Raw genomic sequence first — 24,610 nt, 5'->3', positions numbered from 1 at the left:
CTGGGCAACAGAGTGAGGCTCCATCTCAAAAAATAAAGTAACATGCAGCATTATATTTGATTGTTAAACATGATAATTATGCAAAAAATAAAAATCAGGAACAAAATAGGGATTATCATTTTGCTGCTGTTGTAGAGGTTCTCAAAGCATTAAAATATGATCCAGAAATAAATAACAACTTTGAAAAGAGATAAATTTATCCTTATTTACTGATGATCTGACTATATAAGATAAACTCTACTAGATTTAATAACAGTTCTGTAAAATGCATAGATATAAAATAAATGCCACCTAGTAAGAAATTATCACTATTTAGAAAAGCTTAATGGTATTTTGGGGAGATAATATAAAAATATTTAGAAGGGCCGGGCGCAGTGGCTCACGCCTGTAATCTCAACACTTTGGGAGGCTGGAGCAGGTGGATCACTTGAGGTCAGGAGTTCAAAACTAGCCTGGCCAACACAGTGAAACCCTGTCTCTACTAAAAATAAGAAACAATTAGCCGGGTGTGGTGGCCTGCGCCTGTAATCCCAGCTACCTGGGAGGCTGAGGCAGAAGAACTGCTTGAACCTGGGAGGTGGAGGTTGCAGTGAGCTGAGATCACACCACTGTACTCCAGCTTGCGCGACACAGAAAGACTCACGTAATTACGGTAAATAAGAACTCATTATGTACAGAACACAAAGAAACTGATTTTAAAAACACTAAAAACTTTTTAATATGACATATGGTTTACAAAAGATAAGTATAACTAATTAATACAGAAGTTCCAACCAGATACTTCATTCCACACATGAAAACTAGAATAGTCGGGAACACTAAATAACTCCGTAACATTAACAGCAAAATCTACCTTCCTACTAGTAGTTCACTGACTGTAACGGCTAAAATATGAAAAGCAGCATAAACTCTTAATCCATTGGACGTTCTTATAATGGGAACTGACCATTAGTTATGCCTTTCTTAATCTATAGATGTACCTCTTCTGTGAACCCACAAGCTACTGTAATGCTAAGTTCCCCTGAATGCCCGCATATATTTGAGCATAAGCCAGCAAATATATGCTATTTCCTCTGATTGTTCACTACAAAAGTAATTTACAAGCAGATAAACTTCAAGCTGAATAAAATCGTCTAGTTTTAGCACAGTGGTACCCTGACTCTGAACAATCATTATTGCTGTTACATCGTAGCATATGCTTACTTGTTCCTCAGCCACAAGCAAAGGATGTGTAGATTCTTCCCCTACTGAAGGCAGGCGAGCACTTCCCACAGAAGGATGTCTGCTTGAAGGATGGGATGAAGCATCTCCAAATGAGGGATATCGGGGATATCCATTAGGTAAGTTCTGAGCAGCAAATCCTGGAGCTGAGTTTTTTTTTTATTGGTTTAAGGAAAAGGGGGGTGGGGGCAGAGAGAATAAAAATGATTAAGAATCGAATCTGTACTGAGAGGATTATAAGAGGTCTTTCTGCCAAGACAGCAGAAATCAGAGCACAAATAGTATTACTCCCACTCCATATTTTAGATAATATGAAATAGTAAATGTTTTCATTTTTAAAATATTTGAAGTACATAGAACTACAGCTTTTTTTTTTTTTTTTTTTTTTTTTTGAGATGGAGTCTTAGGCCGGGCGCGGTGGCTCAAGCCTGTAATCCCAGCACTTTGGGAGGCCGAGACGGGCGGATCACGAGGTCGGGAGGTCGAGACCATCCTGGCTAACACGGTGAAACCCCGTCTCTACTAAAAAATACAAAAAACTAGCCGGGCGAGGTGGCGGGCGCCTGTAGTCCCAGCTACTCGGGAGGCTGAGGCAGGAGAATGGCGTAAACCCGGGAGGCGGAGCTTGCAGTGAGCTGAGATCCGGCCACTGCACTCCAGCCTGGGCGACAGAGCGAGACTCCGTCTCAAAAAAAAAAAAAAAAAAAGAGATGGAGTCTTGCTCTGTCGCCCAGGCTGGAGTGCAGTGGCGCGATCTCTGCTCACTGCAGGCTCCACCTCCCAGGTTCATGCCATTCTCCTGCCTCAGCCTCCCGAGTAGCTGGGACTACAGGCATCCATCACCACGCCCGGCTAATTTTTTTGTATTTTTTTTAGTAGAGACGGGGTTTCACCGTGTTAGCCAGGATGCTCTCGATCTCCTGACCTCGTGATCTGCCCACCTCAGCCTCCCAAAGTGCTGGGATTACAGGCATGAATAACCGTGCCCCGCCTACAGCTGTTTTTAAAAACTGACAACTATTATACTTCTGTTATCCAACGGTGTTTATAGTGTGTTATTGACTAAATATCCATCATCTGCATCTTACAACTAAATGTCTGTTATTCAAAATGTGAGAGGGAAAATGGGTACCTACTTGTAGGTGTTCGAGGTGTTCTAGGGACTTCCAATTCTGTCTGATGATTATTCCTTTCTACAACTGGCTCTTCCACCACATTTATACTATTATTTTGCATAATCTCTTGCAACATGTTAAATAATTCTTCTGCACGGGCACACTTAAAGGCAAAGATTCCTACAAATATAAACCAAAAGGGAAAAATAGTTAACATACCTTTGGAAAAACTATGGGAACACTTGACAAAGAGCAGAATTGTAAAGTAAGCATTCTATGCGCCAAGAGTAAGAAATCCCTTTAAAATAAATATCTGATAAATTAATGATTATTCCCTGTTTCAAAACAAGCCCCCGCCAAAAGTTCACAGAATAATTTTCATTCATCTAAGGGAGATGGCCCAAAACAAAGCTGATGAAATCAAGACCTGCACACTTAAGGCTCGTCTGTTTCTAAACAGCAGGGGGAGCCCAACTCACTACTCCAAGGTGATCATCTGCCATGTAACAGGCCCCTTGGAAAGTCCCTAGGTGTTTTCCAATTGCTATCTTGTTTAATTATTACAATAATTATAAGATAGGTATTACCATTTCCCTGTTATAGAGAAGAAATTTAACATTCAACAGAAGTCCTGTAACTTGTCAAGGCCATTCAAGTAATAGGTAGTAAAAAAATCAATGATAAAGACATTTAGTCAATTTAGCAGGCCCAATCATTTACTGAAAAATCTTAAAGGTAACACGAGCCAAAACTTCTCACATAGACAATGTGCTTAATAAACACTTGATAAATGAATACATAGTATACTATATCTTTTCTTAACAATCTGTTTATTTTGGGATTTTCATAAGAAAAATATTAATCTTTATATACAGAATAGCTGAAAGAATATTTCAAATATAATAATTGGAAAAAAAAAAACAAAGATTCTACCTTGTCCAGTTTGACACCTTCGACCACTTTCAAAAGAAAAGAGATTCGAGTCATAGCCATAGCGTCGCAGGCAGAGGTAGTGCCATTTTACTGAGTCACGTTTGCGGGTGTATAAAATCAGTTCTGTGTCTGTAAGTTCCATTATGCCAGAACCTAACTCATTCCCATCATCATCCACATTAATGACCTAAAAAAAAAAAAGGTGACAGTCGTGCAAATATTTCACCAATTCGTCAGGAAAACGCATTGTTGCTAATTAGTTATTTGTAATTTGTTAGTTCATTCATCAACCAATGTGTGTGTCAGGCATGGACTATGTAGCTGTGTAACACCCAGTTCAGATCTGTAAGAAATTTACATTTCCACTGGGGAAACAAAACATACAAACACAAAACAGTGTATGATTAATTGACAAATGAATGCAACAGCGGCTGCAGAAGGCAGGAAATGTGGCCTAAGGTTGTTGAGACACCTTCATGTAAGAGGAGGAGGGCCTTTAGCTGGACCACTAGTATAAATAAATTGACACAGAAAATAAAATCAGGGGGGAAATCTAGTGGGTCAGGAGATAAAGGGGACATCATAAAAACACAATGTTAAAGCAGAACAAAAAAGTACCTTTCAAAGAGACCAAAATAGATTGGCACAGAGTTCATATAAGGAAAGGTTTAGTACTGCTGAGCTTCAGAAAACGTCCAAAGACTAGAGCAGTAGATAACATTTAGGGAGAAGTTACTACTCCCCAGGAGTGGGAGAAGAGCTTTATATGTATTTTTCTCATTTAACCCTCATAACAATCCTAGACTACATTGTACAAAAATGGAACTAAGACTCAGTAACAATGTAACCTGCCCAAGGTCACAAAGCTTATAAAGTAACAGACTTATACCTAGGTTTGTGTGATCAAGGCTACTCTTTATAACAGATCGAGGTCAGATTATCAGACACAAAACAGCTATAGGAGCATTTAGCCTATAGGTAAAATAACACCACAGAAGTTTTAGCAAACAGGTTAGTAAATGATGAAAGAAGATTAATTTGATGGTTACTACAGGATGAATCAGAGGGTGACTTGAGGTAGAGTCCAGTTAAGAAATCCCACAGGCATGCATTAAAATAATAACTGAAAGATAGTGATGAGATTGAAAAGGCACCCTGTAAAATGGCATTTTAAAAACAGTGTTACCACAACAGTGTGGCTAATTAGATACAGAGGACCAAAGGAAAACTAAAAAAAAAAAATTCCATACTGTAAGAAAATGTTGTCATTGTTTATTAAATCAAGAAAGACAGGGTGAAAAGAAAGGGAAATAGAAGGGTTTGGCGATGAATGCCAGGAATAAGATTTTTTTTTTTTTTTCTTGAGACAGAGTCGCTCTGTCGCCCAGGCTGCAGTGCAGTGGCATGATCTCGGCTCACTGCAAGCTCTGCCTCCCGGGTTCACGCCTTTCTCGTGCCTCAGCCTCCCGAGTAGCTGGGACTACAGGCGCCCGCCACTACGCCCAGCTAATTTTTTTTGTATTTTTAGTAGAGACGGGTTTTCACCATGTTGGCCAGGATGGTCTCAATCTCCTGACCTCGTGATCCGCCTGGTTCGGCCTCCCAAAGTGCTGGGATTACAGGCGTGAGTCACCGCACCCAGCCTAAGATCTGTTAAGTGAAATAAAGAACACTCAACTAGGCAGTAAGATATATAACTCAACCAGTTTTACTGACCTTAAACTTGTTCCGATGGTTATCTGGGACAGTGTCTTTATCTGGACAGCTACAACAGCTACCCATGGCTTCTTCAGAAGACCATGTGTGCACTACATGAAAAATGATTTGGAAAATGTATTAGATGAAGGATACAACAACTGTAAACAGAAAAAGACTTTAGAAATAATCTAACACAAACATTCTGATGCAGAAAATTAAGTCCAACAAGGTATATGGCTGCAGCTAGATTTTATACAGCTAGCTAGTTGATTGTACTCAGTAATAATGAGAATAAATTTTGTGAGGCATTAATACTGTCACACAAATCTCAAATTTCTAGTTAAATTTGCAAAGGTCACCTATTCTAAAATCATCTAAAAAACAAACCAACTTAAGGTCTCATATATATTATTTAAATAATTAACTTGTGTTCAAGAGTTAATGAAATTAACCCTTTGTGGCTTATCAGGAATTTCACATCCTTCTTTAAAGAGAGAGAGAGAAACAGAGAGACAGAGACAGAGACAGACAGGCAGGCAGGCATTATGTTGCCCAAGGCTGGGCTCAAACTCCTGGGCTCAAGTGATCCTCCCACCTCAGCCTCCTGAGTAGCTGGGACTACAGGACTGCCAGGCCTGGCTTGTTCTTCTTTAAATAAAAAATCACCAAAAGGATGGTAAACTTCTGGCTTGGCAGGTATTTTGACTGTTGTTACTCATTGTAGTATCTTTTATGTCTCCACAAGACAAGAGTTCATTGGTAATTAAAACAAAATCAAATTTCGAATAGTTCATTGGTAAGGGGGAAAGACAACTTAAAATTAAGCAGTAAAGTAACACACAGAATACTGGCAAAACTGATACAGCATGTCTATTTAATACTCCTTTCCCATAGAAGGAGAGAGAAGTGGTTATACACCTGACATTGAGTGTTTAAGAACACTCCAACTAAGCAGATAAAGAAAATGCCAAAGCATCACTTACAAGTAAGGGAAATAATCAGATAGAATATGACAATATATGAAAAAAGGAGGAGGGAAGGAAGCACAGAAGCTACAAAACATTACAAACATAAATTTGATTGAAGCTTGTTGAAAATTATTCAGTGGCTCTCTACTATCTTCAGTTTAACAGTATAAACTCTTCAGTATGACAGATCCGATCAGATGTAATGTGATCCCTGTCAACAGATCCAGTCTAGACTCTCCCTGCTCTGTTTCAAGCCCTATTCTTAGTCCCGTCAGAATAAACAAGGTGTGGTTTCCCCAGAGCATCTTGGTCTCTCACATCCTTCCAAGCTGCTCCCTTTCTGCTTCTTTCCTTTCTCAAGATTCAACTCAAAGTGCATTTCCTCTAGGATGCTTTCCCTGACTCCAAGCAACTAGGCAAGTTATACTTACTATGTATGACCGTCATGCATATGCTACCCCAAAGCACCCTGGGCTTCCTAGTATCATAGCATCTATCCCACTTTGTACTGAGTAGAAATTGTGGCTAGTGTCTGTTTATCTGTCTTCTTTCCTCCATTGTGAGCCTCTTGCCAGCAGGGATGAACCTTACTCATTTTTACATTCCTAGTACCTAACACAATACCTAGCATATAGTAGGTGCTATAGGACCTTTGTGATTTAAATGGACTGTATTAAACAAATGTGAAGGATCCCTAGCAGGTTTAAGTATTAAAAAGATGAAAAAGTGTACTAGTGTATAAACCAAAAGTGTATATGATAACATATAATAGTAAAGTTAATTAAGACTCATGATTATTTGGTATTTTTGCTTTAACTAATATGCCAGCTAGGTATCACAGTACAAGGACACGTAAGTCACCATCTTTGTCTTCGAAGAGCTGTGAGTGTCATGGGGGTGGTGGGGTGGGGGAGGGAGAGACAGGTAAATAGAGAATGCACTGCGATAAACCTTGTATTAGGATATGAGCAGAGTACTGTGGGCACAGGAAAGGGAGCAACTAACTTTCTGGGTTAGGCAGGGAAGGAAGCACTATTTGAGCTGGGATTTAAAAGGAGAGTAGAAACAATGTGCTAAGCAAAGTAAAGAGAAATAAGCACCTGAGACAGACAAAAGTCATGAAATGTCATACTACATTCAGGAGAAAGTGAGGTGTTCAGTAAGACTGGACTATAGGGTAGACTGGAAGACAAATGGGGCCCAACCATGAAGCAGCCTGAGTAAGTTAGGGACATGTTCCCTAGATTTGAGACTTGATCTTTCAATGAACTTGAAGCTAGCCTGCCTCTAGCGTTCCCACAATAGAATGGCATAAACTCTATCATTGCCTTTATCACACTCTGTTGCAATGTTTATCTTTCTGCACCATCCACTTTGCTGGGATCTCTTTAAAGATAGGAAATCTTGCCTTGCTCATTTTCCAGGGCACTAAGCATACCAACTGACATGGCACATATTTTTTTTTGAGATGGAGTTTTGCTCTTGTTGCCCCGGCTGGAGTGCTATGGTGTGATCTTGGCTCACTGCAATCTCCGCCCCCCGGGGTTCAAGAGATTCTCCTGCCTCAGACATGGCACATATTCTATAAACATTTAATTTTTTTAAAAAAGTAAATGTTTAATATTAATAAATTATAGGATGAGTAATATAAAAATTTTTAAGGGATAATTGATACAGACATTTTTTAAAAGTCTTCTTGAAATTACATATTCATTCTCCCCAACCTCCTTGTGAAATATAAAGAGCTAAAAGATTACTACAGTACGACTTTTGCCTCAAAAGATGATCCTCCAAAGGAATGTTTTTCAACTTTTTTTTTCTCAAAAGGAGCAGGAAAATCATCCTTCCATTTGGCATCTTCATAAGCTACCTGTTAAGGTAGAACCTCTCATGCTGGCAGGGATATACAGTCATGAGCCACATAACAATTTTTGGTTGGCAACAGACTACATGTATGACAGTGGTTCCGTAAGATTACAAGGGAGCTGAAAAATTCCTCTCACCTACTGACACTATAGCTATCACAGCATCACAGTGCAACACATTATTCATGTGTTTGAGATAATGCTGGTATAAAAAAAAAACCTACTGCACTGCCAGTGTATAAAAGTATAGCACATTCAGTTACGTACAGTACGTAACACTTGATAATGATAAATGACTATGTAATTGGTTTATTTATTTACTATACTATATATCTATTATTTCAGAGTATACTCCTTCTACTTATTAAAAAAAAAATTAACTGTAAAACAGCCTCAGGCAAGTCCTTCAGGAGGTATTCCAGAAGAAGGTGCAGTTTTCCTAGGAGATGACAGCTCCACGTTATTGCCCCTGAAGACTTTCCAGTGGGACAAGATGTAGAAGCAGAAGACAGTGATATGGATGATTCTGACCCTGTATAAGCTCATGCTAATGTGTGTATTTGTGTCTTTGCCTTAGTTTTTCACAGAAGTTTTAAAGGTTAAAAAAATTAAAAATTTTAAAACAGAAAAAAGGATAAAAAGAAAAAATACTTTTGTACAGCTGTAGAACGTATGTGTTTTAAGCTAAGTATTATTACAAGAGAGTCAAAAAGTTTCAAAAAATTAAAAAGTTTATAAAGTAAAAGTTATAGTAAGCTAATTTATTATTGAAGAAAAAAAATTTTAAACAGTGTAGCCTAAGTGTACAGTTTTATAAAGTCTACAGTAGTGTATAACAACATTCTAGGCCTTCACATTCACTTACCACCCACTAACCAACTCACCCAAGAGCAACTTCCAGTCCTGTAACCTCCATTCATGGCAAGTGCCTTGTACAGGTGTACCATTTTTTCTCTTTCATAGTTTTCTTACTGTACCTTCTCTATGTTTAGAAATGCAGATACTTACCATTGTGCTACAACTGCCTATAGTATTCAGTACAGTAATGTTGCTCAGATTTGTAGAGTAGGAGCTACAGACTATACCATATATCCTAGATGCATAGTAGGCTATACCATCTAGGTTTGTGTAAGTACACTCTATGACATTAGTGCAGTGACAAAAGTGTCTAATGACACATTTCTCAGAATGTACCTCCACCAGTATGTGATACATGATTTATATGAGTGGTAGTGCAACCTACCTGGGGACTGTATCCACACTGAATGCTTGAGTTCAATACAACAATTAATGAAATCTCTAATATGTGATACGAAAGCCTTGTATGTCATACCAAAGAGAAAGGAATTTATCCTACACATGATGGAAAACCACTGATGTATTTTAAGTAGAAAAGTGAGATGGTCAGAAGTGCATTTTAAATATAACCATAGGTACGATAAATTTAAGTAGGTGTTTAGATCAGAGGAAAGGAAATCAGTTTGGCATTATTAAAAAATGAAATATGATAAAAACCTAAAACAAGAGCAGCAATGGTAGGAATGAAGAAGAAAATAATAAATTTAAGGAACATTTAAGAGGAAAAGTCAGTAGCACCAATAACTGACTTGATATAATGGAAAAAAGAAGCAGCTTCCAGCATGGCAGACGAAGGGTGCTGGGGTTCTATTACCTGAGATACAAAAAACTATAGTCTTCAAGAGGAAGTGATAACAATTTGTTCAGATATGTTCAACTGAGAGCCCAGGGAATGGCCAAGTGCAATAGTTAAGTACATGAGTATGTGTTTGAGGGAGAAGGTAAAACATTAGAACAAATGTAGTATTTTAACTCTTGAACACTAGCGCAAGGATAGTATGAAGACTGGTCTATGGTTGAAATTCTGGGGAAATACAAATGTGTTTAAATACAGGAGTAGAGAGAAGCCAGTGAAGGGGGAAAAAAAAAAAAGATCAGAATAGTACAAACTAAGTAAGCATCAAGCAGGAGAGCACCATCCATGGCAGAGACAGATGCCAAACTGCAATGAGCAAGTGGAAGATAAAGAGGTAGCTCCTAGAGGATGGAAATTGGTCTTTCAAGAACTGGTTGAGAAAATAAAGAATAGAGAAGGCTAGGGTTTGAATATATTCAAAAGAGGATATATTACTTGAGTTATGTATTTTAAGATGACACAGATTTATGCAGGCTTATAATCAGTAGGTCAAGAAAGTTTAAAAACATAGTAAAAACAAAGAAAAGAGAAGGGCTAATTGATGGATCAAAACAGAGGGGGATACTACAGATGAGTTCCAGGGCCCAGATTGAGAGGTTTACCCAGAGAAGGAGGAATACTTCATTCTCTGAGGAGAGAGGAAAGACATAAGGGTGGGTGGAATATAAAAAAGAGACTGAAGTAGATAACATTTATCACCCTACATTTCTTCTATAAAAGAGAAGGCAAGGCTTGCAGAATGAGGGACTTGAGAATGGCAGGATTAGTCACCGAGGAGCTACCCAAGAAAAGAGAGCAGGATTATTAAGTAGGCTGAGATGAGAGCTCAGCAGAGGCTGCAGAGGCAAGATTATGCTGTTTTGCTAGCTGTGCTCAGCAGTCCACAGGATAGACAGTTCAACTGACCCAGGGTCAGAGGGTAAGAGGGCGAGGTTACTAAAGGATGTTGGCAATACAGGGGTTTGAAGTGACAGATCATCACATCCAGTCAGGAAAGAAGTAAAGAAAGAAGAGAGCCAACAAAATAGAAAATGGGGCAAAGACTCAAAACAAAACAAAAAAACAGGTGGCCTCAGTAAGGCTAAAGAATAGGCTTAGCGTGAGTGAGGGATAGACACAGCTGGAACACAGGCAGTTGTGGCCAATCTTCCAATTCCTGAAAGGAGACTTCTTTAATGTGAAGTTTTCATCCACATCTCTAATTCTTTCCCCTAAACCACAAACTCTTAGGCAAGGGAAAAGGCTAGATACTAGATATTCTGCATTTATGACCACCAGATTAATATTTGAAGACTACATCTGAGCTATGTGACGCCTAATAATATGCACTAATATTGTAAACACTTGAGGAACAACCATGTGATCTCATTTGTATACACTCCTCCAAGTTCGTAACTCAGCAAAAACACAAATGATTTTATTATGCTCCCTCAAGACAGCAACATACAAAAGCAAGTAGGGTACATTTAAAAACAAAAGGTAGGCGGGGGTGGTGGCTCACACCTGTAATCCCAACACTTTGGGAGGCTGAGGTGGGAGGACTGCTTAATTAAGTCCATGAGTTCAAGACCAGCCTGGGAAACACAGTGAGACTCTGTCTCTATAAAAAATAGAAAATTAGCTGGGCATAGTGGCACACACCTGTAGTCCCAGCTATTCGGGAGGTTGAGGTGGAAGGATCATTTAAGCCCAGGTGGTCGAGGCTGCAGTGAGCTATGATCATGCCACTGCACTCCAAGCCTGGGCGACGGAGCAAGACTCTGTCTCAGAAACTAAACTGAACTAAACTAAACTAAACTAAACTAAAATCAAATAAAGTAAAAGATAGCTTTTGTTTGGGGAGAGCAATGCTGTAACAAGTTTGCTGAATACTTTAAATTAGTAAACACGTCTTAGTTAATAAAAGCCATTTATCTTTGTTCTTTGGGAGTCAGGGGGTGGTGTCAGCAATCAGGAAGCAAAATGATTGCAGTTCAAGAAAACATTATTAAATTCTCTCATTAAAAAATTATAGGCCAGGAGTGGTGGCTCACGCCTGTAATCCTAACACTTTGGGAAGCTGAGGTGGAGAATCGTGTGAGCTCAAGAGTTAGAAACTGCCTGGGCAACATAGCGGGACCTCATCGGTATTTAAAATAAAAACTAAAAATAATTGTAAATGCAGGCTTAGTGATGTAAAAAAATAAATAAACTTAAACTTACCTAGATCTGGCCATTAATATTCTTAGCCTCTGCTGCAGCATCAGGAGTTTAATCATACTTCAAAATACCATGTTTTCTTTGTTTGCTGACTTAACCTAAAAACAGAAGAAAAACATTGAGCATTTCTCATTTCTAAAGAATAATATTCCTTATGAGCTTCCTGGCAGCATGGTTAGTTCAGTTAATCTATTTAAACAAACTCAAAAGTCTTAAAGATTGAATAAAAAGTATTTAATATATAACATCAATTTTAAAAAGTAATATAATATTCACATGCTACCACTCTTTTTCAGAAGAAAAAGATGATAAAAATGTGATAGTCTAAGTTCTATGATGTTTCTGGCTTCTCTACTACAGCTATAATACTTGCACAACTCACTTCTCTATACTTATCTCCACAGCTGTAAAATGAGGGGTTAGGTTAAACCACCTCTTAGGTTCCATTCCAGCTCTAAAAACCCATTTTAGCCAGTAGCAGACTAATTCTCCGTCCCCAGTGACTTTTCCTAAACCTCACTCACCATAATTCCTCTTGAAGAGCTGTCTTCAAAATCCACCCTCCATATCTTCCTATTCCACAAGACCCCTCCAAAACCAGTTCAGACAAGTCAGCAAATCAGAAAATGGACGGTATGAACAAGCATGCCACAGAATCACAGAACAGTGAAATTACAGTGATAAATTACAGTCTAGATTTACAAGAGATTTCAATATATTTTTGAAAAATTTCTGGTCAATTTACCCTTCACAGCACAAAAAAATCAAACTTACTCAAACAGGGACACTAATATTTACTGAATACCTACTCTGTATCAGCATTTTATTAGGGGTTATGGGAATAGTGTCATTTTAATCTACATACTAACTAGAGAACAAATATAATTGAGAGCCAAAATGAACATTTCTAAAACCACGTACTCACAGACAGTCAACAATTTCAACTCTGAACTTCAAATGCAACAATTTCAACTCTGAACTTCAATTTCATATATAAAATCAGCATGCCAGGTGTTGGCTCACACCCCTTGGAGATGCTGCTACACCTCACTTTAAGGTGGGCAGCAATCCAGTCCCTCTTCTTTACTATCCCTTTCTTTTCTCCAGGAGCTCAAATATACACCACACTGTGTCTCTGGCTTGGAAAACTGCCCAGGGCTGAACTAATTCTACCATAAACCAATTTTTTTAGGTGAATATATACTCTCTTTGCCCATCTCTTCTAAAATGTATTCTAAGGGATTTTGGCCAATTAAGTCAGAAACATCTCTATTCCTCTCATTCTTCATTCCACTTATAAGCATTCTCCAACCCTTATCCTGCAATGAATTTAATGACTGCACATAAAATTAAGAGAAATGATAGTGATCTACCTATTAACTACCAATGAAAAGTCACAAGCTTTGAAATGAAGTTAAACATATTAAAGAATCAGTGTACCAACTCATTAAGCTCTTAAAAATATTAAAGAGTCCCCACATGAATCTCCAGAAATTATTTTAATCTCTTGAGAATCAATATTTATTCAATTTTATTCTTTAATTATTTTGATTAATGCTGCCAATGTATTATAGAGTTTTTGCTTGCTTTTACTGTTTTTCAGTGCAAATATCCAGCATGTCAGTTGTATCGGGGAGTCAAGATTTTTTGTGCCTCATTTATTAGAATACTTTTTACAAGAAAACACATTCTGAGTTCTAAGCAACTGACATACCAAAGTACTCCTGGAAAGAACATAACCCAATGGACCATGGGGTCCACTGGATGCCTCAGACACTCTATGACTTCTTACCCCTCTTTGGTTTCTCCCCATTGTTGGAAGACTAAGAACTAAAAGATAATTAGGAGGCAGTAAGGGAAAAGGTGGTTATAGGCACTACATGGAACTATAATCTTATTGTTGTAACATCAGTATTTTTCTATAAAATAGGTATATATAACTGCACTGACTATGACACTTAGTAAAAAAAAAAATGCAATTTTACCAAGAGGCTAAAAATTACACTAAATGCTGTCTATCACCACCCCATTTTTCTACAGCGAACTAATTTACCTTACTGTATGCCACACATAGGGTCATTTGGATTACCTCATTTAATCCAAACAACCAATAAGGTACATATTACCATTATTTCTGCGTTCCAAATAAGGAAACCAAGCCTTAAAAAGGTTAGGTAGCTTTCCCAAGGTCAAGAACTGATCAGAAGAGCTAGACTTAAATTTTGATCTGATACCAAAGCCCAAGCAGTTATTAATTAATACACACAAAAATCTTAAAAACAATGTTTAGCATGTAGTATGCACTAGTAAATGTCAGCTGTGGAAATAACAGTACTTTGTTATTATACAATGCTGCATGCCTTTGACCATCAGTCAACCTTTCTGTGTCAACATTCCCTCATTTATAAGATTAGGACACCCACTTCATAGAGCTACTATGAAAAACCAAAAAATCTCTGGATATAAAGACATTTAGAAAATTAATAGCATTTTAAAAGACAAGGCATTATTATATCATCATTACAAGTAAAATTCTGTCTCTTATTTCACAAAGAAGCCTTTTGCACTGTAAGCACAGAAAATCTAGAACTTAAGCACATCCTTATAACAAGTATTACATTAATAAATTTAGTAAAGCTGTCCTAAATTATTCCAAATATGATTTTTGCAGAATGACATGTAAAGAGAACACTGAACTCTATTTACAAGTATGATTATAAATTTGGTGCTTAGGAAGGTATATGTGCTCTTTTGGTTCACTAGCAATGAGGGGGAATTTGGCTTATACTATAGTAATACTACAGTAATTTTGTTCAAATACAACCCGGAAAGAATGTCTATAGTTAGAAGCATAGCAACATAACTAAATTTTGGGCACAGTAAACTGCCATGTTTCATTACATTAAAACAATCAAGAGGATGGCATTCAAAAACCATGTTGTGTCCATGGTCTGGCTGTTGTTTTTTCTTTTTTTAACCATTGGGTAGGTCTTTTAATATACACATTAATTTTCTGTTAATTCTTAACACTGACAAAGATTTCTGAATTATTTATATCATTCTGAAAAAGAGCAGTTAAAAAAAAAAAAAGCTAACGAGGGGAGATTCTCAGTACATTCTACTAGTTGCCTTAAATCAGAACCATTATGTCAAAAGCAAGGACATCTGCAACAGTTCCCTTGCTAGGTGAAAATTTAAAGTACACACCTATACACAAAACTACAAAGGTACATGACTATTTTTAAGCATCCATCCATGAATATGGTTGTATTTGCACATTCTTAAATAGATCTTTCTTCCTTTTTTTAAATCTGAGGACAAAGTTGATGAACTGCTTCATAATACGTAACCCTCCACTCACCCCCTTTTTAACTCTTGAAAAAAATCAATTACATTACTTACAAATCACTTCAATATCTGGTACTTTAATTTCTCGCAATTATATCTAATCAAAATTCCCTGAACTGCAGTTTAAACCAGATTCCTCTCATTTCTCTATCAAAGACAAGTAAAACCAGTATGATCAAGAAAGATTAAGCATATGCTTATGTATATTTAAACTGTCATCAATTCACTTTTCTGTGGATAAATTTCAAATATTAATAAAGTGGCATTTCTTTTAAGATGGGTCTCACTATGTTGCCCAGGCTGGTCTCGAACTTCTGGGCTCAAGCAATCCTCCCACTTCAGCCTCCCAAAGTGCTAGGATTACAGGTGTGAGCCACTGTGCCCAGCCTAAAGCAGCATTTCTTTATTTCAGACATAGTTGCTTGAATTAAGCTAACAAAAGGTTATGTAGTAGATAGTAGATAAAAATGATTTTTAAGCAACTATCAATATTAAAGAGAAAATTAAACAATGAATTCATTTCCCTATCCACACACTGAGGTATTTTACCAAGTATTTTCTGAGCACCTATTCTGTGTGTCAGGCACTGAGTTAAGTGTTAGAAATAAAGATAAAGGACACATTTCCTGACTCCAAGGAGCTTACTGTCTAGTGAGAGAGACAGACAAGAAAATGAATATGTGGCAGAATTGCAGACCCATGTGCTGGTGCTATCAGAACATTCAATACATAGCAGAAGGAAAGACAGAAAGAAGCATCAAAAAAGGCTCCCGGGGAAAGCTGGTCCCTACATTGAGTCCTGAAAGATGGATGGGAGTTAGCTAGGGCAGGGGCAATCCAGATCAAGAAGAAAACATGTAAAACCCCCCCAAACCTAAAAGAACAGGGCCTCCTCCAGGAGCACCCGGTAGTTCCTTAGAGTTGGAATGTAGGGTGTGCATGGGAAAATATTAGGAGATAGGTAGGAAAGAAGGCACATGGCCATTTCACCGAGGGTCAGTTTGTACTACTGAGGGTAATTCACATTTCCCCTTAAAATCTTACATAAACCACTAATGTCCTACCAGAATACTTTCCCATGGGGGCAGAAAATTGACATTACATTCAAGAATAATTTAACTTAAAATTAGTAAGAATAAAATTAATAGTGTTTTACTGTCTGTCATGTCCAAATTCTAACCTTCAAGGCACAACATCCATCTATAAACATTTCCCCTGATAGCAACTGGACTTGCAGTGTCACCGAACAATGACCTGAACCTCAGATTCTCTCTTCCCTTCTAGACCCCGAAAACTCACACACTTTAACCCCAAATCTCACAGTGAATCTCAAAGTCCCTTTTAATCATGTATTTTGTTTTTTAGGAACAGAAATCCAAGAATATATATATAGAGAGATTCATTTGTTTATGCGTATGCGTGTTTGTGTGTGTATGTATACATATAAAACAACACACACACATATATAAAACAATTTTGTGTGCGTATTTGGCAAATACTAAGAAAGTATTACTAAAATAGTTTGCTAAAAAAACTAGCTTTTTTTAAAAAAGAAAAAGCTAAAATGGAAGATGATACAAAATACTATATCTCCACCTTTAGTAGTGTTGGTCATAACTCAATCCTGGAGTCATCCTTAATCTTGGTACATATCTATAGCAAGAGACACTGGTGATGAAATTTAGACAATTAAATTGGAGCGCCCATAATGTCTGCTCTAAGATATGTGCAAACCCAGCAGATGAGTCACTCAGTCTCAGCTAATTAACAAGGTAATCAGTACCAAGGGCAACAATCCTAGCGCGCGCACACACACACACACAAATCAACCTTCAGAACTCGCAAAGAAACTCTTAGTTTAGGCCGGGCGCAGTGGCTCAAGCCTGTAATCCCAGCACTTTGGGAGGCTGAGATGGGCGGATCACAAGGTCAGGAGATTGAGACCATCCTGGCTAACACGGTGAAACCCCGTCTCTACTAAAAAATACAAAAAACTAGCCGGGCGAGGTGGCGGGCGCCTGTAGTCCCAGCTACTCGAGAGGCTGAGGCAGGAGAATGGCGTAAACTCAGGAGGCGGAGCTTGCAGTGAGCTGAGATCCGGCCACTGCACTCCAGCCTAGACAGAGCGAGACTCCGTCTCAAAAAAAAAAAAAAAAAAAGAAACTCTTAGTTTAGTGCCTTATACTGCAGTATAAAAACATATACAGGGAAATCAAATACCATCCTCTAGCAACATCAAAAGGATGAACATTCTATATGAGCAATCCCATAGCTCTCGCCACTAAAAAGTCACAGATTGCACCATAGAAAGCAAAGGTGTGTGCTTTTAAGGCAGCAGTAAGAAAGTAGAGGCACTCTCTAGAAAACGATTAACTCTGAAAATCTGAATTAATAGATTTGATCTCATAGAGTTAGAGCATTCAGTTTTCTGTAAACATTGTAGATCAAAATTCCATGTTTTTATTCTTTAGCTCAGTGATAACTTCTACGTATTAATCTTACAACTGTGTCAAATTAATAAAGGGTCACTTAACCTTCATAATAAATCTCTAGTTTAGAAATTTACTAATAAACAGTAATCCCTTAGCAGGGACAGAACTCTAGCATAATAAATACTTAACTTATGAAAAACACATATCATACAAAATCTTTAACCCAATATCCATTTACTAAAAAACACTGTGAAATTCAAAGGAATTGTTATTTCCCAAATAAATGCCAAGTTGTTCTTAATGTAATCACTGAGTAACTTAAAATCAATTCAGTTTTTTCTATTACACTCATGATTATAGGCAATGAAGTTTTTACTAAACTGAGCAACCGTAAGAGGTAAACCCACAAGTATGAATTTTACAATATTTTCCTTAATATGGTATACCTAACGGTTCTTAAAAAGCATTTGGCTTTATGGCTTTATTTTTTAAAACAACAAAATTTAAAGGCAAGTCACTCTAATTTCAAGCTTCATGTTAAATACACAAACTAATATTATTCAAACCATAAACATCAATAAAACACTAAAAGACATGTAAGAAAATCCCTAGGCATCTTCACTTTTTATATATAATAGCTTTAACCTATAACTAAATAAACACTAATGATGGATAACAGAAAAGTAAATAAAAGCTAGTCACGGAGGCTCATGCCTGTAATCCCAGCACTTTGGTCAAGGCAGGCAGATCACTTGAGGTCAGAAGTTCAAGACCAGTCTGACCAACACAATTAAACCCCATCTCCATACAAAAATGAGCCAGGTGCGATAGTACATGCCTGTAGTCCCAGCTACTCAGAGGGCTGAGACGTGTGAATTGCTTGACCCTGGGAGGTGAAGGCTGCAGTGAGCTGAGATCATGCCACTGCACTCCAGGCTTGGTAACAGAGCGAGACAAAAAAAAAAAAAAGAAAGAGAAGACAAGACAAGACAAGACAAGACAAGGGAAGAGAAGAGAAGAGAAGAGAAGAGAAGAGAAGAGAAGAGAAGGAGAGGGAGGGAGGGAGGGAGGGAGGAAGGAAGGAAGGAAAGAAAAGAAAAGAAGAGAAAAGAGAAAGAAAGAAAGAAAGAAAGAAAGAAAGAAAGAAAGAAAGAAAGAAAGAAAGAAAGAAAGAAAGAAAGAAAGGTAAATTAAAAGGTATTTTTCAAAACTGAATATAGAAATGTATAAGTACAATTTACTATAAATCTGTACTTCCAAACTCAGGTGGATATGATGTTACTAGACTCATATTAAAAGCCTAAATATGGGCCAGGTGTGGTGGCTTACACCTGCAATCCCAGCACTTTGGAAGACTGAGGCAGGAGGACTGCTTGATGCCAGGACTTTGAGACCAGCCTGTGCAACATAGCAAGACATCGTCTCTAATTTTGTTTTAAAGTCTAATATTGACTATGTGTACATGAAATGTGTATACCATGTGTACATCGCCCCCCGCCACATACACACTGATCAAAAGAAGCTATGCCAAATGCCAAGCAACTCTAACTCCCAAAAAAAACTGTTTCACAAATAGCTAATTTAAATGTTTCTGCATTTAAATCAACCTAAAATATTGATAAATATACTCTCAAAGAAAACTAAATTTGCCTATTTATTCTCTACTTCCAGAGCAGTGCATTCAAAGTAATTGTTACAATCTAACACACCTGATTCAAGTATCCCACTAATAAAAATGTTTGTTCTGTATAGTCATCCCTTGGTGTATCTAGGTATTGGTTCCAAGGCCTCTGTATGGACCAAAACACGTGCACACTCAAGTGCCACAGTCGTCCCTGTGGAATCTGTGTATATGAAAAGTCAGCCCTTTGTATATGGAAATTTTGCATCCCACAAACACTTTCTGGTTGACAAAATCCACCTATAAGTGGAGCCATACGGTTCAAACCCTGTGTTGTTAAACGGTCAATTGTATATACGTTTTGTAACATGCCCCCTCACGAAATGCCAACAACAAAAAGTTTACCAGAAAAGTTTGCATCAGAGCACATCTATCCCTGTGATTAACTTTTATAGAGCTCTTAAAATAAGTATTGTTCAAAAACTATTTAATGACAAAGACAAAATGTTCATGATATAAAATTAAGTATAAGAAAAAAGGGCTGGGCGCAGTGGCTCATGCCTCTAATCCAGCACTTTGGGAGGCCGAGGCAGGCAGATCACCTTAGGTTAGGAGTTTGAGACCAGCCTGGTCAACGTGATGAAACCCCATCTCTACTAAAAACATAAAAATTAGCCAGGGGTGGTGGCACATGCCTGTAATCCCAGCTACTCGGGAGAATTGTTTGAGCCTGGGAGGCAGAGGTTGCAGTGAGCTGAGTTCACGCCACTGCACTCCAGTCTGGGCAACAGAACAAGAACAATACTCCGTCTCAAAAAAAAAAAAAAAAAAAAAAAGAGAAGAAAAAAGGTAAAAAACTATTATTTAAAAAAATAAATAAATAAATAAAGCTGGGCCGAGCATGTGGTTCACACCTATAATCCCAGCACTTTAGGAGGCCGAGTAGGGAGGACTGCCTGAGCCTGGGAATTCAAGATCAGCCTGGGCAATTTAGTGAGACCCTGTCTCTACAAAAAATAAAAACAAAATAGCAGGGCATGGTGGCAAATGCCTGTAATCCCAGCTACTCGGGAGGCTGAGGTGGGAGGATCGCTTGAGCCCAGGAGGCCAACAGTGCAGTGAGCTGTGATCACACCACTGCACTCTAGCCTGGGCGACAGAGTGAGACACTGTCTCAAAATAGTAACAAACCACTAGATGCAATATGTATCCCTAGGTTGGATCCTGGAACAGAAAAAGAACATCAGTAGAAAAACAGAAGAAATGTAAATAGTCTGTAGTTTAGTTAATAGTATTGTACTAGTATTAATTTCTTAGTTTTGACACATATGCCACGGTTATATAAGATGTTAACACTAGGGGAAGCTAGGTGAAGGGCATATGGAAACTATCTTTACAACTTAACATTCTAAAATTATTCTAAAAAATTTTATTTTAAAAGTTGCTCTTCACATCCAGTAGAAAACTTGAAAGGATTTGCATTATTAAAAAATAACATTTTACATCAATTTTTCTCTCCCCTACCTCCACATAAAATACATAAACCCACACACACACACAAAAACTAGATGAACACACCCTAAAATGTTAACACTGATTCATTTAGTGGTAGAATGAAAAGGATTTTTTCTTTTTATGTTTTCTAGTGTGTGAATTGCTTTTATAATCAATGAATTATTAACTGAAGAAAATACAAATCAATACTTACTGAAGAGTTCTTTAGAAACAAAAGCTGTAAGTGTCTAAGCAGAGCCCAAAGGCAGACTACATACAAAACACGTTTGGGCAGACTCTGAAGAACACAGTGGCCAAGGGAAACTGCCAGGAGCATTTAAGTAGGGAAACTCTAATTAGTAAATGCTGGAAACCTGCCAACAAGCAGAACTTAACATTTACTCTCAGGTTAAAGTGCCTGAGGCCAAGAAGCTATGCTCAAAATTCACATCTTAGGGGAATGAATGTCTTGAAAAGCACCCAATACTAAGAATTCACAGAGATACACAGCCTGGGTTTACTTCAAACACAAATAATGCAGCTGGACACCTGGTACACAACTGCCCACTGAGAACTCCTAGAGACAGTTTTCAGTACCACAATATGGTCCCAAAGTTTTTCTTCCCTACTTCTTTCCTCTCTAACATCTTCCTACCACCTACGCCCATTCCTTAGCCCTAAGGCCTAAAAATGGCACCCTGGTGCCATCTAGCAACATGGGTAGAATTATCCAGGTCTAGAGACCACTGAAATTACAGAATCAAATCCTATTTCAGATGTGTAACAGATGCCTCCCACAAGCTTTTTTTTTTTCCTGATACTTTTAAGGAAAACTATGTTCTAGTAACTCCATTAAGCCATAAGGGAAAATTTAATCAACAATAAATATTCTCCAATCAAAATTTAAAGGTACAATCATATTGTCCCTTAAAGAAAGTGCTAGTGGAATCAGATTACATTTTGATAAGAAATGTCTTCTAAGCTGTAATCAGCATAACTTACATATGTTAGGTTGCAAGCTCCTAAAATAACTCTAAGTGGGTCAGGCGCGGTGGCTCATGCCTATAATCCCAGAACTTTGGGAGGCCGAGGCAGGTGGATCACGAGGTAAGCAGTTCAAGACCATCCTGGCTAACACAGTGAAACCCTGTCTCTATTGAAAATACAAAAAATTAGCAGGGCGTGGTGGTGGGCGCCTGTAATCCCAGCTACTCGAGAGGCCGAGGCAGGAGAGTCTTGTGTACCTGGGAAGCAGAGGTTGCAGTGAGCTGAGATCGTGCCACTGCACTCCAGCCTGGGCAACAGAGTGAGACTGAGATTCCGTCTCAAAAAAAAAAAATCGCTCTAAGTGGCCTGTTCTGAGTTTTGTGTTGCTTTTTAAAAATAATTTGTAATTGTTTGTTTATGGGACACTCATTCTCAGCAGAAAGTATAGTAAGTCCTGGAACCACCACTTAATAAACATTTATATGCATTCCTTTTTACTTTTTTTTTTTTTTTTTTTTGAGATGGAGTCTTGCTCTGCCGCCCAGGCTGTAGTGCAATGGCACGATCTTGGCTCACCGCAACCTCCACCTCCGGGGTTCAAGCAATTCTCCTGCCTCAGCCTCCCGAGTAGCTGGAATTACAGGTGTGCACCACCATGCCCGGCTAAGTTTTGTATTTTTAGTAGAGACAGGATTTCACCATGTTGTCCAGGCTGATCTCAAACTCCTGACCTCGGGTGATCTGCCCACCTTGGCCTCCCACAGTTTACTCTTTTGAATCCTTGTGGACTCTGTAATAAGGTATCTAGGATTAACTCAACGACGTACAAAGTAAGACACTACACTCAGAGGCAAAGGCGTCTTGTAAGTTAAAGTACCTGGCCTTTACTTCATGAGTTCTGTAACAGTGATTTTAAGCATCAGAAGCCTTTGTTTCTTACTTTCCAGTTCCTGGTTGTGTTTAAGACAGTAGACGTTACCTACCAAAAAAGTGATCCTCAGGTATGGTGGCCACTATACTGTTATTGTTGTTACTTTGAAAATTAATAGACATATATCCTGTTTTTCATCAAAGCTGAGACATGATTGATTTTAAGACTGATATTTTATATACCACTGAGAAAGAAAAAAAAGTCAATTTAACTATAATATGCCACTAATTGTAAGACACACCCAAATTTTAGTGAATAAAACTGGGAAATGTCTCTTAGGATCAATAAAATATGTCATACAGTCAATGAAAGAACTATCAACACACTACAAATAACAAAAATGCAAAGTTGTTTTGGACTGTCTTTTCTTTGCTCCTTCCCAGATGGTGAAGATAGTTACAATCAAGTGGTAGGATTTCAGAGCATCCAAGACTGATGTGATGTTCTTTTGAGCCCTTGCTAAATATTGATCTAAAAAACAATCTCATAATGCAGCCTGCTGGGAACTATTTTCTCCATTTTTCAATGGGGAAATGAAGGTGAGTAAATTAATCAAAATTTTACTAGAAGTCAAATTTAGAATGTTCAGTTTTCTGCTCTACCACATTAACAAAGACAATATGCACCCTTCCTCTAAAGGTTTCATGGTTTGCTTTCCTTCAGATTTACCTGGGTCTTAACTTAAACACGTACCAACCATCCATGGTGAAGGTAATTCTGAAGAGCCACGTTCATAATTACACTTGAGCTCATCCCTCTGAAAATAACTACAATAACATATAATTTGGTAGTTTTGTTTGTTTGTTTGTTTTAAGACAGGGTCTTGCTCCATTGCCCAGGCTGGAGTGTAGTGGGGCGATCAAAGCTCACTGCAGCCTTAACCTCTTGGACTCAAGTGATCCTCCCGCCTCAGCCTCCCAAAGTAGTTTGGATTACAGGCGTGCACCACCACACGCAGCTAATTTTTTAAATGTTTTGTAGAGACACGGTCTAGCAATGTTGCCCAGGGGGTCTAGAACTCCTAGCCCCAGGCAATACTCCCGCCTTGGCCTCTCAAAGTGCTGGGATTTGAAAGCAACTTCGAGAATATTTCTTTCTTCTTCTTCTTTTTTTTTTTTTTAAAGACAAATGTGAAGAAAACAAATCTCAATAAAAAACAGCTGAAATTTCTAAGAAGATGTCTTATTCCATCATACTCTCAAAATGTTTCTTCACTAATACTGGCTGAAAAGCTGCGTACTTTAATCTTTTTAAAAAGACTTTGAATAATTAAAAAGTCTTCGAACTTAATTCAACAGTTAGCTACAAATAATATTGGTTTCCTATAATTATGTACATAAAATACTCATGTTGAAGCCTTATAGTTTTAAATTTTCCACACGTAAATTACAAAATTGAATTCCCAGAAATGATTCATCCTTCTAAACAGAAAGTACAGTATGGCTCAGGTGAGGTTTTAATTCTCATCTAATTGACAAATGGCATACAATATCTCTGCTATCTCAATGTACTTTAAACACTACATTAGAATTTAAAATGAAAGGCTTTGGTGGTTTTGCTTGTTTTGGGACAGGTCTTGCTCCATCGCCCAGGTTGGCAATATTGGAGATAATGTCTTCTAGAGAAATTTAGAATGCTAAAAACAAAGCCTTTCGTTTTAGACTTAGTGAAAATATGTACTTGAACACTAGAGAGATCTGAGTTCTTACTTAACCTCTCTGAATCTATATTTCCTCACAGGTTAAGTTAAAAATACTTCCTACCAACATTCCCTACACTTTATATGGTTTTTGCAGGTTCAGAAGTGGTTGTTGCATGCCAATAACCATGAGGACTGAATTAAGTTACTGAACAATGAAGATGGGGAAAAAAAGGATGGATTAGAGTGATACTTAAGCGTTAGCCTTAATAACACCTGATGACTGGTTAGACTGGGAAGGAAAGCAGAAGTCAAGGAAAAATACTCACATTTTCAGTTGAGGTTGACAGTACATACATTGAGCCAGGGAACACAGGAAGGACACAAGGTTTAGAAAAACATATAAGCTCAGTTTTGAATGTACTTTGATGTCTGTGAGACATCC

At 37.9% G+C, this 24,610-nt stretch overlaps 1 protein-coding gene across 5 annotated transcripts in view; it reads right to left on the bottom strand.

Moving 5' to 3' along the window:
* FRS2 (fibroblast growth factor receptor substrate 2) overlaps positions 1-24,610 on the bottom strand; it is a 111,092-nt gene that overhangs the window by 6,286 nt on the left and 80,196 nt on the right. For 4 of the 5 annotated variants that reach the window (XM_031650614.1, XM_031650613.1, XM_009181194.4 and 1 more), the window contains 5 exons: positions 11,717-11,811; positions 4,986-5,077; positions 3,270-3,456; positions 2,358-2,516; positions 1,204-1,367 (listed from right to left, as the gene is read on the bottom strand). In XM_031650614.1, coding sequence (XP_031506474.1) covers positions 1,204-1,367; positions 2,358-2,516; positions 3,270-3,456; positions 4,986-5,051 — 576 coding nt within the window. In that variant the 5' untranslated portion in view covers positions 5,052-5,077; positions 11,717-11,811. Of the gene's footprint in view, positions 1-1,203; positions 1,368-2,357; positions 2,517-3,269; positions 3,457-4,985; positions 5,078-11,716; positions 16,994-24,610 lie in introns of those variants that run through there. The other variant, XM_031650615.1, reaches the window with a different exon arrangement.

This window comes from Papio anubis, chromosome 9 (genome assembly GCF_008728515.1).
Source record: "Papio anubis isolate 15944 chromosome 9, Panubis1.0, whole genome shotgun sequence".
NCBI classification, from domain to species: Eukaryota; Metazoa; Chordata; class Mammalia; order Primates; family Cercopithecidae; genus Papio; species Papio anubis.
The sequence above is the reverse complement of the archived record's forward strand: the minus strand, read 5'-3'. Positions and strand labels throughout refer to the sequence as shown.